At 37.7% G+C, this 17,149-nt stretch overlaps 1 protein-coding gene across 6 annotated transcripts in view; it reads right to left on the bottom strand.

The window, feature by feature from the left end:
• CNKSR2 (connector enhancer of kinase suppressor of Ras 2) overlaps nt 1–17,149 on the bottom strand; it is a 317,996-nt gene that overhangs the window by 54,771 nt on the left and 246,076 nt on the right. For all 6 annotated transcript variants that reach the window (XM_002719953.6, XM_002719954.6, XM_008272442.5 and 3 more), the window contains 5 exons: nt 12,218–12,266; nt 11,650–11,822; nt 9,302–9,375; nt 8,951–9,022; nt 407–474 (listed from right to left, as the gene is read on the bottom strand). In XM_002719953.6, coding sequence (XP_002719999.1) covers nt 407–474; nt 8,951–9,022; nt 9,302–9,375; nt 11,650–11,822; nt 12,218–12,266 — 436 coding nt within the window. The remainder of the gene's footprint in view (nt 1–406; nt 475–8,950; nt 9,023–9,301; nt 9,376–11,649; nt 11,823–12,217; nt 12,267–17,149) is intronic.

The following is a 17,149-nucleotide window of genomic DNA, read 5'->3' as shown; positions in this document are numbered from 1 at the left end:
TCATCTGATCTCTTTGCATAAAAGGTCAGCTAAATGTCTAAAAAACCCGGCTAAATAATAATAAAATATCTCCCCTTACTGACAAGGACCTGGACTTGGGTCAATACATAGGAGCTATTACAGGCTTTTTCATTTTTAGATTTTGTTTTATCATAGGAAATAGAAGGATAAGGCAACAAACAGGAGAGAACTCAAGATGAGGTATTCCAAAAACTTCAGAGTTCAGTCCTTATCAGTTTAGTTTACTCAGTGTTATCTAGAAGTTGCTATGGTCTAGACTCAAAGTTCAAAGAAGAGAAATAACTACATATTGACATAAATATTTTTTCTATAGTGATAGCAGTGAATTGCTGAATAGCATAATTGGAAGAGAAAAATACTACACAATTAAAAAGTATTCATTTACCTTGTTCTTGTTTAATCCTCTCTCTCTCTGCATATCCTGCGGTCAGCATATTAATTCTGTTAAGCCATCTGAAAAAAACAAAATTAAAATTACTAACATTGAAAGTTCTTTTTTATTATTTACTTCTTTGGGATATTTATTTTAAGATAGTTAATTGTTTGGAATAATCCTACATATAAGATATGCTCTTTGTTATTCTTGACATGTTGTGTCTTCAATGAACTATAACATCTATAATATCTGTAGGATACAGTTTTAAGATGACCAAAGCCATATTAATTCTATTGCTCTAAACATAGAAATGCTCCAAATATTCCTGCTGTTCTGTTTCTTCAGAGCATATGCTTTAGAGATATTGAAGGAATATAAGATCTAATTTATCCTCATAAGGGTAAAATTACAGACCTTGCCTGCCAAAATAACAGTTTTACTATTAAATCATACTAGTAGCTTTGCTTAAGCTAAGTTTAATAATCCAAGGAGAAACACGTTTTGAGAGTACTTTTGAAACTTGTCTCTCAATTTGAGGATATTAGGTTTTCCAAAGACACAATAAGCATGTATGATTTTAAGCTCTGCTTTGATACTAAAAATGTATTTATGAAAAATAGTAAATTAAAAATGAATCTTAGTTCTTTCCTCTTTTAGTAGTGCTGTTATTATCAGTGTAGGGATTGCCAGAAGTCAAGTGTTCCACTGTCTTTCTTATGTCCCACCAGTGTTCTCCCTGTGTCCATTATTCTAACTATTTATACTGCATCAGATTATCAAGTCACAAAACCTTTCAACAACAAGACAATCTCCTATTGGTCAATCCTGAGCCATGATGCATGTATTATCCTAAATCAGAAACTGAAGAAGAATTGCCTTCCAGACTAGCTTGGGTAAGTTTGGAATTGCTAGTATAGTCAATACAATATACAATATTGTGGAATAATCTGATTTAGATATAGTTTTAAGAAAAACTTTTAAGGACTTTTTCTCTTAATATCTTATCTCTCTTGCCAAGGGGAAGATGGTATTCTTTTAAGTGACTCATTTATTTCACCATTTATGCCAAGTGGTATTAACTGTGCATCCGATACTTAAAATGTCTTGAAAATGGAGGAAAGTTGCATCTCTAACAGACAAAATCACATTTATGGAAATTTAATTATAGGAATAAGTCACTTATAGCTCAACTTTATTTTGGTAAAACCCACAATGTAATGATAATTTCAAATATGTTAGGCAAGTGAAGAAGAGACTGGAGTAGATATGAAATAAAATTGATCAAACAAATTCAGTAGCATGGTATATACATATACACACTTCTGAAAATTACAAACTATAACTCAACAAGTCAAGTTCATCACAAATAACCTTTTAAGAATGAATCTAATAATAAGTAAAGGGCCAAAATCAAAATCTAGACTAATGTTCATTTATTAGGAGAAATAATTCAGTTCGTATTACAAGGCAAATCTTACCACTCTTGGGAAAGACTGGACTGCAGCTTTTTGGATGAAAGTGACAATACTATTGAAGGAAAATTTATTATTGAATTTTAATCCAGTAATCTAGTGCCTCATATTTATAACTTCAAAAATAGCAATGAATTTCATTTTATCAGAAGTCTAATGAGCTGAGTCAGGAAACTAAAAAGAGATTTCCTCAATTTTTTCCTTAAATAACATTTATTAAGTGCCCAGTTTGTACTGAACAATGAGACAGGTTTCAGGAACACAGTAATGAGTGATACAGTACATGCATCCAGTGAACTCTAAAACTGCTAAATATTATAAGACAACTGATAAATTACTATTGGGAAGAAAAACTGTTCATAATAAAACCTCTTTGGAAAATGTGTGGATATACTAAGGCCATTGAATATAGCAATCCAGGGTTTAATACTACACAGTTGTTGGTGCTGTCTTAGATAAACTTGCCCTTAAGGCTTCAGCTAGAAGATGCTTCTTGATACATTTACTACAGTTGTGATTTGGTATTTGTGGACTACTGTGAAAGCAGATACGCATTTACTGATTCAAGAAATATCTGTTGAGAGCCATGTGTGTCAGGTACTATTCTAGGCATTGGGGACACAGAGATAAACAAGACAAGTGTTTGCCTTCAAGATACCCAGATCTAACTGAGGAGAAACACAATAAATAGTCATACCATGTGAAGTAGTCGCAAATGTTATTTAAAAAAAAGACAGAAAGAAAGGTAAGATTAGAATGTTAAAGGTGTCATGGGTAAGAGAAGGCTATTGTAGGTAAAGTTATCAGGGAAACAAGTACTAAGTTTAGAAACTTTTCACTATAAAGATGAGAAAGTTCTTCTACATTAGGTTTACATTCAGTCTCTCACCCTATCACCAATGCTTTAAAACAAGAAAAGGGATACTGGACCTACAGTGAACACTCTAACACCATGTCTAGATTGACACAGAAGAATCGATTGAGAGGGAAATAAGAATAATCATTATAAGAAAAATGTATAACTAGTAAATATTAGATAGAAATTGTTGAGTCCCCACAATTAGGACATATATACTGACACAGTAAGGAATGTAACATATTCAGCTAATAAACCTCAGAATACTTGAGAAATATTTGTTTTCTCCCTATAAATTTCAGAGAGATCTGAAAAACATGTTTCAAAGCTCATTTCTGAGGGAAGAGATGGATGCTAGTTGGGTGCTCAAAAATTTCTTGCAAATTACCTCAAAACCAAACTTATAGCTGCTCAAAAACAGAAGGTGACATTTTATTGTCATATGTGCAAGTATTCATATGCATATATATGTTTAGGTATATAAATGTATGTGTTTATGTGTATCTGTATGTACTCAGATTTTATAGAAGAAAATTAAATTTGAGGATTACTTTTTAACTAAAATTACTAGGTCCTGTCACTATGTTTTTATATATGAAAGACAAAAAAATTCTCTGTACCATCATTTATTTTCATTAAAGGTAGATATAATACTTAAAACTTATGAAACAATCTGATAAATATATTTATTAATTTTTAATATATCATCTTTTGAAAACTTGGGTACATGCTTATAAAAATTATATTCAATACTCATATAGTTTTTTTTTTTCTTGAACAGGCAGAGTGGACAGTGAGAGAGACAGAGAGAAAGGTCTTCCTTTGCCGTTGGTTCACCCTCCAATGGCCGCCATGGCTGGCACGCTGCGGCCGGCGCAGCGCACTGATCCAAAGCCAGGAGCCAGGAGCCTGCACCATGCGGGTGCAGGGCCCAAGGACTTGGGCCATCCTCCACTGCCTGCCCGGGCCATAGCAGAGAGCTGGCCTGGAAAAGGGGTAACCGGGACAGAATCCGGCGCCCCGACCAGGACTAGAACCCGGTGTGCCGGCGCCGCAAGGTGGAGGATTAGCCTATTGAGCCACGGTGCCGGCCTCAATACCCATATAGTTTTAAAAAATTTAGTAATATATTTTATTTGTAACATATTATCATTTCAACATGTAATCAATATAAAATTGTGACAGATATTCTACATTCTTTTCTTCATACTAAATCATTAAAACCATATGTGCATTCCACTTTGATTCGTTCCTCTCAATTCAGACCAGCCTCATTTCAAAGTGCTCAGTGAACACGTGGGGCCGGTGGCTGCAGCACAAGTAAACAACACGCTGGGTGTGCTATCTATATTTTGCCACTCACCCAGTCAATGCTCCTTTCATTGATTTTCTACCTTTGCAAGTGCTGTTAAATCTGTCCCCTTCTATGTTGAATTCTTGCTCATATATCTGAGGACATGGCCAATTGGCCATATATCTTGGAAAACCTTTTCTCTAACTTCCCCAACCCCATTATTTGCTCCCCCGAAGCCTTTCTCCATTAGAAACATCTAGATCATTTTTCCTGTTATGTGACAACGAGGCTGTAGGTGGGTATCTCTCCTCATCGCTAATCTTCTGTGAATATTTTTACCACTCTTTCTCATGTCTGTGGGGGACGCTGAATCCGGAGAGGCCTAGAGGAACTTTCTGAGCCTGCCTCGAATTTGAAAACCTGACTTTAAGTTTCAAATCCCTGGTAGCAAACACCCCAGCCCCAGGGCGCTTCTGCCTAAGGATCATTAAGGTGCTATAATAGGAGTGGCTAAGACCCTTTTGCATCACAACACCCCACCCCTTGCCCACATTGGCTCATCTGCTCTGTACCATCCGCTCTGTACCTCAGCTATATATACACCTCCCTTTTACAGTAAAGTGAGACCCTGCTTCCACTGGGCTCCACACCTCGTCTGATTGTCCCTCGGGTTTGGGGAAGGCTGAGTGGTGGGTGGCGCACTTCCCCTCCTCGGTCAAGACAAGCTGCGGGCAGCCTGCCTAATTTTCCGGCGGTGGCGAGGAACAGTCACTGCACATGTATATTGACAAGTCATTAAAAATATGCCTATTGAAAGCATATATTGGCCGGCGCCGTGGCTCAATAGGTTAATCCTCCGCCTGCACCGCCGGCACATCGGGTTCTAGTCCCAGTCAGGGTGCCGGATTCTGTCCCGGTTGCCCCTCTTCCAGGCCAGCTCTCTGCTATGGCCCGCGGGAGTGCAGTGGAGGATGGCCCAAGTGTTTGGGTCCTGCACCCCATGGGAGACCAGGAAAAGCACCTGGCTCCTGGCTCCTGCCATCGGATCAGTGCGGTGCGCCGGCCACAGCGTGCCGGCCGCGGCGGCCATTGGAGGGTGAACCAACGGCAAAGGAAGACCTTTCTCTCTCTCTCTCTCTCTCTCACTGTCCACTCTGCCTGTCAAAAAATAAAAAAAAAAGAAAGCATATATTAAGGATAAGATTATAAAAAAGAGAAAGCAAAGCAAAACAATAAAAATCCATTATCATTAAAGAACAGTCCAGTATTTCAGGTTAATTTAATTCTGAAAGTTGTAGTATAACATGGCAAACCTTATATAAAACAGCCCTCTTAAATGTATGATGCACACATGACATTTTTGGTAATATCCATTTTTCCCCTTTGATCCACTGCTTAGAAAAAGTAATAAAATGAACCACATGGGTTTGGTTTAGCCTTTTCTGTGACACTTACAACCAGATACATCCACAGCAGTATTACGGAAGAGCATTAACAAAATGTCAACTTGAAGCTTTTGGTGACATGGGGTGGGGGATGGAGGCCAAGAAAGGTAATACGGTTCATAAAAATGCGTTTTTAGTGGCAAGTGTTATAGAGCAGCGGTTAAGCCACCACTTAGTATGCCTGAATCCCATATGAGAGTGCCAGTTTAAGTCTTGGCTGATCTGCTTCCAATTTAGCTGTTTATGCTCCTAGAAAGCAGTAGATGATGACTCAAGTATTTGAGACACTGCGACCCAGATGAGACACCCAGATGGAGTGCCAGAATCTTGGTTTTGGCCTGGCCCAGCCCTAGCACTTGTGGCCATTTGAGGAATGAACCAGCAAATGATCCATCTCTGTCTCTCCCTCTCTCTCAATCACTCCTTCCAAATAAATAAATAAGTCTTTAAAAATGCAATTAAACACGTAATTCCTAAGCATAAAAAGATTCCAAGCAGCATGTATCAGGAAATATGAAATTATTCTAACTATTAGAGGGAGGTAACTAGGTTCTAGAATATCCACCTTCTAAGATGGGATATGCTCAGGTATACTAATTATTTTCAGTTTGATTATTATATAAACTCTTCATATTTATCCCACAGGCATTGAGATTAATGTGGTAAACTGGAGAGTGAGTAATCAGAATAGGAGAATTAGAAAATAATTAAAATACAAAATAGAGTATGACATATTCTTGCCAAGTGCATGTGAGTAAACATTTTCATTCTGAGAATGAAAACTAAATGCTATCCAAATCTGAACGCCCAGTGTGAAATTTCAAGACTGTTAGATCATATAAATGGAGAGATTATGGAAACTATATGAAAGGCTCACTTCCATATTTTTTTTTGATAGGCAGAGTTAGTGAGAGAGACAGAGAGAAACATCTTCCTTCTGTTGGTTCACCCCTCAAATGGCCGCTACAGCCGGCGTGCTGCGTCGATCCGAAGCCAGGAGCCAGGTGCTTCCTCTCGGTCTCCCATGCGGGTGCAGGGCCCAAGCACTTGGGCCATCCTCCACACCTTCACGGGCCACAGCAGAGAGCTGGACTGGAAGAGGAGCAACCGGGACAGAACTGGCGCCCCAACCGGAACTAGAACCCCGTGTGCTGGCGCTGCAGGTGGAGGATTAGCTAAGTGAGCTGCGGGCGCCGGCCAAAAGGCTCAGTTCCTTATTAATAACAAAAGATTGAATCAAGTGTTGTCAACACCCTTGCTTTGGAAAAGCCATGCTTACATTTACAAGTGTCAAAGATTATTTGTAAAAGCACATTAAATGTTCATTTAGTGTGTTCAAACACATTTATCAAAATACTGTTTCACTGGAGTCTTTTTTTTTTTTTTTTTTTTTTTTTTTTTTTTTTTTTTTGACAGGCAGAGTGGACAGTGAGAGAGAGAGAGACAGAGAGAAAGGTCTTCCTTTGCCGTTGGTTCACCCTCCAATGGCCGCCGCGGCCGGCGCGCTGCGGCCGGCGCACCGCGCTGATCCGATGGCAGGAGCCAGGAGCCAGGTGCTTTTCCTGGTCTCCCATGGGGTGCAGGGCCCAAGCACCTGGGCCATCCTCCACTGCACTCCCGGGCCACAGCAGAGGGCTGGCCTGGAAGAGGGGCAACCGGGACAGAATCCGGCGCCCCGACCGGGACTAGAACCCGGTGTGCCGGCGCCGCTAGGCGGAGGATTAGCCTAGTGAGCCGCGGCGCCGGCCACTGGAGTCTTTTTTTAGAAACACAGAAAGAAAGCTACATGGGGGAAACACAAAAAGAATACATATTAACACTGGACATTTCCAAAAGGGTCAATAAACTATCATAGAGAGGATAAGTTTCTTGCCCAGCGTTACACAGCTAGTAAGTGGCAGAGCTGGGACTGGGATGATTACTATCACAACCCATCTATTGTACAGACTACACAATAACAGACATGCAACGGCCAAGTTCTTCTAAGATCACAGAGCTAGTAAGTAGTAGAGCTGGGATTACATAGTCTGGTTCCCAAGTCCATACTTCTGACCACCATGCTGTGGTGCTTCACCCTAATGTTAGGCAGATTTTATATGTAATGTGCATCGCCTGCTGAAGTTATAACTGGGGAAACCTTTAAGTCTTTTTTTTTTTTTTTTTTTTTTGACAGGCAGAGTGGACAGTGAGAGAGACAGACAGAGAGAAAGGTCTTCCTTTGCCATTGGTTCACCCTCCAATGGCCGCCGTGGCTGGCGCGCTGCGGCCGGCGCACCGCGCTGATTCGATGGCAGGAGCCAGGTGCTTCTCCTGGTCTCCCATGGGGTGCAGGGCCCAAGCACTTGGGCCATCCTCCACTGCACTCCCTAGCCACAGCAGAGAGCTGGCCTGGAAGAGGGGCAACCGGGACAGAATCCGGCGCCCCGACCGGGACTAGAACCCGGTGTGCTGGCGCCGCTAGGTGGAGGATTAGCCTAGTGCGCCATGGCGCTGGCCAACCTTTAAGTTCTTAAACCTGATTTTTAAAATTCTAGAAAATGAAGATGGTAAAGAAAAGGCAAAGGTTGAAAGAACAAAACTCAAAAGAGCCGAAGCAGAGAAATGAAGCAGAGTGTAGTAGATGATGGGGGGAAAGTACACATACACACACACGTGCAGGCACATACCCCCTTCTCCCTACACACACTCACACAAGGTTTTCCTGGGTCACCAAGTAACTGTGGAACCAACTAATCAGTTGGCTATATAGTGTTTTCCAGTGATAGATGGAAAGTGATAGAAAGCAATATTAATGTTGCTTAGGCATGAATTATTGAGATGAATGTTTTCTGAAAAATATACAGCACTTAAAAATTCAGCTTTTTGTGGGCATTTTTTTTTTTTGCTATTTGGGAATACATTTTAAAACATTCTTGAAGTGAATTTTTTTAAATCTTTGTGGTGGGATTTTGGGGGGGCCTATATATGGATTCTGGCACCTTTGTTGTAAACTTGATAAATAATGAGTTTATTTTGACTTTCTAAATATCATTTTTTAACAATTTTTATTTATTTTCATTTCATTTGTGAGGAAGGAAGGGGTGAAGGAGAAGAGAGAGAGAGAGAGAGAGTCAGTCAGATAGAGTAAGAGGGATCTTCCATCACTGGTTTACTCCCCAAATGCCTGCAACAGCTAGACCTGGGCCAGGCTGGATCCAAGAACCCAAAACTCCTAGAAGTGGCAACTTTATTGTTGCATCAAAGACCCTCCATACTTATTTTTAAAGTAACCTTATTGTGTATATTTGAGGTTTGCAACATGATGTCATGGGTAACTGCTGTTCTCCAAAATTAGGTATGGCTACATGAAGTTATAGTTGGGTCTATTTTATGTTAAACTGATGGATCTAGAAACTTCAATGACATTATTCTCTAAGCATTACTGTAAAAAACTTAGAATTCTAGGCCCAACTCTCTAAGTGCTTTGAAATTTAAGTAATACATTACCTGTTCATATCATCAAGATGTTCAGCAGCAAAATAAAAGCTTTTGATTTTAGGATGACAGGCTTTGAATGCACTGTAAAAGGAAACAAAGTACACTGATATTATTACAAATTGGGAAATGAGTCTGAACCAAGTAATTTTTATGGATGAAATTACCTCAACATCTAACCTGAGTTCACATATATAATGTTTCTACCAGGATGAAAGAAATCAGAAAAAAATTCAATTTTCTGCCCATAAAATTGCTTTTTTATTACCTTAATTTGAAAGCATTAGACAAGCAACCTATAATTTAAAGGCTGGAAATTAAAAAAATCCCTTTTCTCCCTCTTCCCAAGTAAAATCAACTTACTATTTCTTGCGGCATTCACTGGCTCTATCAATTTTGAATTCAGGCAGACTGATGAATCCTTCTGCTTTTTCATCCTAAAGAGGCAACATGCTTGTTTAGGCTATTACATAGAAGAATTCCATTATATAATTATGCACTAAATATCACACTAATAAACCTGTTAAATTAATCCCCTAAACAAGACATTTGAAAGATTAGAATTTCACTCTTAACTTTATACTCCATAAATAGAAGGTCTGTTTCAAACACTTAAGAGGGTACAAATTAAAATATGAGTATAATTTAAAAAATCCTTTTAAAATTAAAACAAGGAAAGATAAATTCTTTAATTTTCAAAGTAAAACATATTTATAGGTAATTTTTGGGTAAGAGTGTATACACATTTTTTTGTATTTTTTTTATTTATTTGACAGATGGAGTTAGACAGTGGGAGAGAGAGACAGAGAGAAAGGTCTTCCTTCCGTTGGTTCACCCCCCAAGTAGCCGCTACGGCCAGCGCTGCACCGATCAGAAGCCAGGAACCAGGTGCTTCCTCCTGGTCTCCCATGCAGGTGCAGGGGCCCAAACACCTGGGCCATCCTCCACTGCCCTCCCGGGCCACAGCAGAGAGCTGGACTGGAAGAGGAGCAACCAGGACTAGAACTGATGCACATATGGGATACTGACACCGCAGGCAGAGGATTAACCAAGTGTGCCACAGCGCCAGCCCCTACACATTTTTATAACATATAAATTAACTGTAGTCCACATTTGTTCTTCAAAATTTTCTATGATTTTTAGTGTTCAGATTTTTGAAATAATTTACTTTCAGTATATTTTGTAATCACAGGCTTAATATTTTACTGAATAAAAAGTTCCTTAAACTTTGAAAGATAGAATACAGTTTAGTATATAGCAGACCAATCTATAAGTGACCTTATAATACAAATAACGTGAAACAGATACCATATGTTGATACTACTTCATTGGCACATAAAATGTATTTACTATATCTGTCAAATAAAAATGTAGATAAAATCATGATCTGTTTGCTATAGTATACTAAACACAAATGGTCAAAGATATTTTAGGTAGTCGTGTGATTGCTGCAAAAAATATCAAAAATACAAAAAATAACTACATCTTTTTACATAGGTAATATAGACAATTTATGTTAAAGAGCAAAATATTAATTCAAGATTTTACAAATGAAATGAAGTCTCTTTGAAAAATATTACTAGTAGCATGTTTACTGAGCTTGTTTCTTGAATATGTGCCAAGCATTATTCTAAGTGGGCTTTACATGTGTTGATTCATTTCATTCATGTGATAGCCCAGTAAAATAAGGATTACTCCCATCTGGCAGATGAACAAACTGAGGCACAGTAACTCAGGTGGCAAAATTTCTGAGTTTGTTCTCTCAACTCTAACATGACATCACATGATCTAACATAACTTAACAGCCTGTCTAGGGAACATAAAATTCTGTGGATACTGTATATTGTAATCAGGTATAACAATGTTGTTAAACTATATTTCAACAGTCCTAAAATGAAAACTGTGAATTTCTTAACATAATAGTATTTCTATAACACTACACCTCCAGTACACTAATTAAGTCATGTACAATCTTGGATAAAGTAAGTTAACAGTAGAAGTAACTGTTACAGTTATAAATAACTGTAAAGTGAACTGACATATGACTATAGCAAAGGAATCAAAAAGTATATGTAGAGTCAAGGGACTATCATCAAGTAGGGATATTCTTGGCATATTTGTTGAGACTGTAATATAAATCTGGTGTATTAAAAAACCCACAATATGATAAGAACATTTTGAATTTACTTTATACATTCCACTCCCCTTTCAATTGAGTCAAGTGAAACGAAAACTTGTAGACTTTCAAAATTAGTTTGCTATTTCATTTTTTTCTCCTAAAAATCCAAAAGAAATCCAGGTAGTATTAATTTATAGAGATTACTAAGGGGTTTATCCCTAAAGAAACCAAACAGAAAAAGATTTGAAACTTTTTGCAAAAGAAAGGCATTTTAGTGTCTCTACCAAATTTCTATGTATAATCATTATTGCTTGAATTAGTTTGATATTTTTGGTTAGATATATGGAACTTTACCATATGTGAGCTTTATTTGTGCTTTAGATATATTGCTACGTTAGAATAACTGAGGCAACTATCTTTCCAGAACCCTAATATGAACTCATTTCAGGAGGGTGGATTGAAAGGTAAATGGTACAGTTCCCTGAATTGGTCTTATGGTGATTTTATAATTTTAAAACATAAATCTCAAAATGGTACTTTTTTCTGGTTAGAGATAAGATAAGGAACAGAAAGCAAAATGTGCTTTTCTTACCTCCTCATTAATATACCAGTATAGTGATGCATCTTTTAGGACAAACCAATATTTCTTCCATTTCTGTGAAAAGTAACTTTTTGCGTCTTTCTTTTTCCAAAGCCAACCCTCACAATCACCACGGCCAAGATCTTTGCAAGAAATTCGTCTTTTGCTCTTGCCTGCTATAGGACCTAAAGAAAACGGTGAGTGAAAATACACTCTAAATTTGTTAAAGAAGGCAGAATATCAATCTATAGATGTCAAAAATAACTGAGTACTTAACAACCTTAACATTTTTGACATTGCACTAGAATAAGAAAATAGAAACCTTTAATACCTTTCCCCCCACATAAGTGATACACAATCTAATGAGAAAATAATCTCAGCCTCAAAACTTGTAGAGATTGTTTCTTGTAAAAGGTACCTTGTATAAAAATTGAGCTGAAAGGAGAAGACAGTTTTGGCAGCTGTTACAGCAGTGTGCTATGCTCTTAGACAACACTGGCTCAGGGGAAAAAGGATGGGTGAAGTGTTCTGATGGTAACCACAGCACAAAACAAGCAGACGTTTCATTTCCTCCCCTTACCTTTGTTTTTCTTCTTTGATTTGTGCTGCAGAGAGGACTGCTGAAATGTCTGAAATCAAAGATCGGGAAGAACATTAACTGATACTCAGGGTGAGATGCAAGCACCCGCATGCTAAACAGAACTCACAAGAACTCACAAGAACTAAATGATGACTATACTGCAGTCAGAGGAAGTACTTTCATTTTCCAAAGTGTCCACAAAAATGTCATTTATATCCTGTCACTTGACTTCCTTCCGTCTACCGATGTAGCGTTATCTTTACCCTTATTTTGTAGGCAACGAAACTGGGGGCACAAAGCATGGTGAAACCAAGGGCTCTTAAACACACAACACATATATACCCCTTTGTATTTTTTTAGGAGTTTACCGTGCTATCCCAGACAATATCTCATTTGATTTTTACAATGATCTTAAATGAAGCAGACAGGCAAAAATGACTATCCCTTATTTCCTTGAAGTTCATCCCAGTACATAAGGCAGCATCACTTACATATCTCCTACTCCCTTAGTAGTAAACATTTCAATACTTGGATCAATGAATCTGAGCTAATAAGATTCTTCTTTTTCTTCACAAAGGTTATCTGTAAAGGGCAACTGAATTTTGTTCATACAAAGATTGCTTGCCTTAATTTTATACAATTCATATTCTGTGGTACTTTATTATTTACTATCTTTACTAATAAAACCACATTTTGCTTCTGTAATTTTTGTATTCTTTGAGTTATATAAATTCAATCACTATAATATTATGGATGAGTACCAGTCCTAAATATAAAGGTCAGAAAATTTTTTGACATTTAGCACGATGCAAAAATAATCACTCAAGTGTTAAAGCAATATAAATATGTGTAGGTGTGGTGTGTGTGTGTGTGTGTGTTGCATGCACATATAGCAAGCTTTGCAGTATCCATGGTTATAGAAGTTCACAATCAATTTTTGAGAAAAAGCAAAGTAGATAAAATCCATTATGCTTTGTTGATTTTCTTGACTGTACTTTGTTACAAAATAATAACTCAAATAATAACTCAGGCTAGTGGGCTTAAGTATAGTTAATTTACATGTAGTTATTTTCCCTAAATTGTTTGGCTGAAAATTACTGATTAGGTTTTTTCTTTTGTGTTTCCACAAGTAATCATTATAGTTTTACAGCTCATTATTTTGAAAAATGACAATGATGGGGGTGGTTTGTTTTTAGGAAGCTACATGGATAATAGCTTTGAAAGAACTGGGTTATATAATGTACCTCCTGTGCTTTTTATATGCTATTCCTTAGAACTTGAAGGTCTACACAAGAACATTTCATGCTATCCGTTTTCTTTTTTAACAAGATCATCTTGTCTTTACCCACAACTGCACAGTACTTTCATAAAGATCATGATTGCAGAAAATAATCAGTATATATATTGTTGAAACCTGAGAACTCCTAGGTATTCTATACAGATTTATCCATAATTCAAAGAAGCAAAGACTTCTTTGCTTAAGATGTTTTTTGTAAATATTACAGTGGTGTTCTCTTAAGAGAGATTTCATTATTTTTCCAAGTGACATGGCATTTTCTAACGTTAAAAAGGTTAACCGAATTGTCTACTTTTAAAGGTAATGGGAAAACCCATTAAAACTAGACAGATCTCTGTACAGAAGAGTTACTATAGCAGGCCACAGGCTGCTTTCCTGAAAGGGTCTACCGCCTCCCATATGCTGGTAAGAAGCTTCTCTAAATGGTAAGGTAGTTTTGCCCTGGCTTTCCTTCTGAAGACCTGCAATTTTGGTACTTACTACGCAGAGGATGCCTATATGATCAATTGAATAGAACTTTTGGGTGATAGGTCTAATAAGTTTCCCTGGGCAAAACCACTGCCCTGCACACCTGTGACTGCATTTTTGCTGCTGTGGGGAGTTTCTCCATATTCCATAGATGCTTTTTTTTTCCTTCCTAATCTGGCTGTGTATATACCATTGCTGTGTTACTTTCAGAAACCTTAGCTGTACGTACAATATGTTGTGTTCTGGAACTGTTTTTACCAAATCACCAAAAAATGAGGGAAGTTTTGCACTTGAAATAAGCTCACATTCAAAAAAACTCTTACAAACTCATATTAGAAGCTGTGAATTATTGATACACATAAATAAGCTTTAGATAGTGAAGATTTCCTCATGCTATCAGAATATTACTGTCATCAAGTACCCCTGAGGTGCAAATTTATGATCCTGTACAGTATCTTCTAGTAGACCTCGTAGAATTATTCATTCTCAGTGACAGAAATTTAATTGGTACCATTTTTTCAGTTTTTAAGTATTTTATGCAAAATTCAATAACAGCAGACACATTAAGAACAGACACATGACTATAATGGATAACATAGCTGGTCATTATAATATCGTTTTATGACTAACTAAAAAAAGTAAGAGTAAAATCTTTGCTTTAATGATAATTAACGCATTTCTCCTCAGGAAGAAAATCACAATACATCTTTCTATATTTATCATATTAGGTTCAGATAAACCTTCTTCTAGGTTCATGCACAAGGAAGTACATCCTTTAAAAGTTCTTTTCCAGTAGTCTGTGATAGCAAACTCTTCCAGTGTTTTGATTGAAAAAATAAAAGTCCTTCAATATTGAACAACAGCTTGACTGGGTGTAGAATTCTGAGTTGAAAATAGTCTATGTGAAATGTTAGTATTATTTTATTTTTTGGCATCTATTGTTGCTCTTAAGACATCTGCAGCTACTCTCATTTGTTGTAATTTGTCCTTAGTAACACCATGGCTTTTAAAATTGTTTTCTCATTATTCTTAATAACAGCAGTTTCACTATGATCTGTCTAGGTTATAATTTATCTTAATTAATCCCATTTAGCATTCATTGTGTTACACTGAAAGTATTATTTCTTTTATTCTGAAAATTCTTCAGCATTATTTCTTCAAATAGTCTTAACTACCCTGTTTTCTTCTTTTAGACATATGCTGGCACTTCTTAATTATTGTCCATGTATTTTTCATACTTTTTTACCCTTTCTTATTTTTCTTAATGCTTTCTGGGTGATTTCATTCTACTGGTTTTTAATTTCCTGTTCTTTCTCTGATTATATCCATTCTTGCTTATCTTACATGTAGAGTGATTATTTGACTGCATTTTACATTTCCAGAATATCTAGTTGGGACAGTCGTCTCTTCTGAATATCTACTGTCCTTGACTTTGTTTTTGTTAGAAAATCTATTTTAAGCACTTTGCTAAATTTCCCATAACTTGCCTTTAGTGAGGAAAGAATCATCTGACTGTTCATTACCTTTAAAAAGTACTAATTTTCTTGAAGAGAAGGGTCTTCCTTAAAGGAAGTTACTTACTTCTTGCATTAATTCCTCCTTGTCTATGGGTCTTTTTGTCTCTCTCTTTAAGATACTTTTAGCCTTTTAGTGGTGGCATGAGTTGGTGTCCCATCCATGAAGTTCAAGTGGAAGAGGCTTGGACAATGTTTCTGAGTACACACGTGCCTTTGTACTTTGCTGATACTCAGGAATTCAGTTTTCTATAAGTTTTAGTCCTCATCTGTGGTTGTATCTTTAATTTTCTTACTCACAGGTGAGGAGCTCTGCTTGCCTTCCCAAATGGTTTCACCCAATGATTTAATCTTAGTTTCCAAACATGGTTGAGGTCCATTTGTTCTCTTCAACATTTTCTATTCTTCTTACTTGCTTTATTTATCTCCTTAGCATTTAGGATTATCTAAAGTACTTATATTTCCTTTCATAAAAATTATCTTCATTTTCATTTTATTTGAAAATCACATGCACATGCACACACACACACACACACACACGACCTTTCACCTGCTGGTTCACTCCTCAAATGACTACAAAGCCAGGGCTAGACTAGGCCGAAGTCAGGAGCCTAGAACTACATCTGGTGTCCCACATGGGTGGCAGGAGCCCAGGTACTTGAGCTATCACCTGTCTTTCATGATGCACATTAACAGGAAGTTGGATCAAAAGTAGAGGAGCTGGCACTCAGACAAGGTACTCTGATATGGGATGTGGGTGTCCAAAGTGGCAACTTAAAAAGCATTTCAAATGCCCACCTTATAAAGTACTTACATTTTTTGTTTATGGCTTATCCTTCCCTCTAAATATAAAGTCCCTTAAAGATGGGGAATTCTGTTTTATGCACTATTTTGTTTTCTGCCTAGAACAAGGCCTAGCACAAAGAAGGTACTCAATAAATATTGGCTGGATGAATGAATGCTGAACAAATAATCAGCAACGAGTACAGCATATAATCTTTTTTTTTTTTTTGACAGGCAGAGTGGACAGTGAGAGAGAGAGACAGAGAGAAAGGTCTTCCTTTTGCCGTTGGTTCACCCTCCAATGGCCGCCACGGCCAGCGTGCTGCGGCCGGCGCACTGCGCTGATCTGAAGGCAGGAGCCAGGTGCCTCTCCTGGTCTCCCATGGGGTGCAGGGCCCAAGCACTTGGGCCATCCTCCACTGCACTCCCTGGCCACAGCAGAGAGCTGGCCTGGAAGAGGAGCAACCGGGACAGAATCCGGCACCCCGACCGGGACTAGAACCCAGTGTGCTGGTGCCGCTAGGTGGAGGATTAGCCTAGTGAGCCGCGGCGCCGGCCAGCATATAATCTTAACCAGCTTATTTTTATAGACTGAAGAAGTCCTTGGGAGCAGGGGAGAAAGCGAGTCTTTTCTCCAGTAATGCATGTATAGTGCATTGTTGCAAATTCTGTTCTTTGATAGCTTATTCCTTTTGGTAGATAAGAACATTTTCTTTCTATCCAATCTCCTTTATCATTACTTGCATTGAGATTATCTTAGTCCATCCAACAGTTTACATTTAAATTCAAGATGTGTCTGTCAAAAGTACATTAAATATGTGTGAAAAATATCTATGCAAATAATTATATGATAAATTATGAAGGGATATG

Source organism: Oryctolagus cuniculus, chromosome X (genome assembly GCF_051225735.1).
Source record: "Oryctolagus cuniculus isolate XC-2025 breed Fujian yellow rabbit chromosome X, ASM5122573v1, whole genome shotgun sequence".
Classification (NCBI taxonomy): Eukaryota; Metazoa; Chordata; class Mammalia; order Lagomorpha; family Leporidae; genus Oryctolagus; species Oryctolagus cuniculus.
Note: the sequence above shows the minus strand (reverse complement) of the source record. Positions and strands in the feature narration are given on the sequence as shown.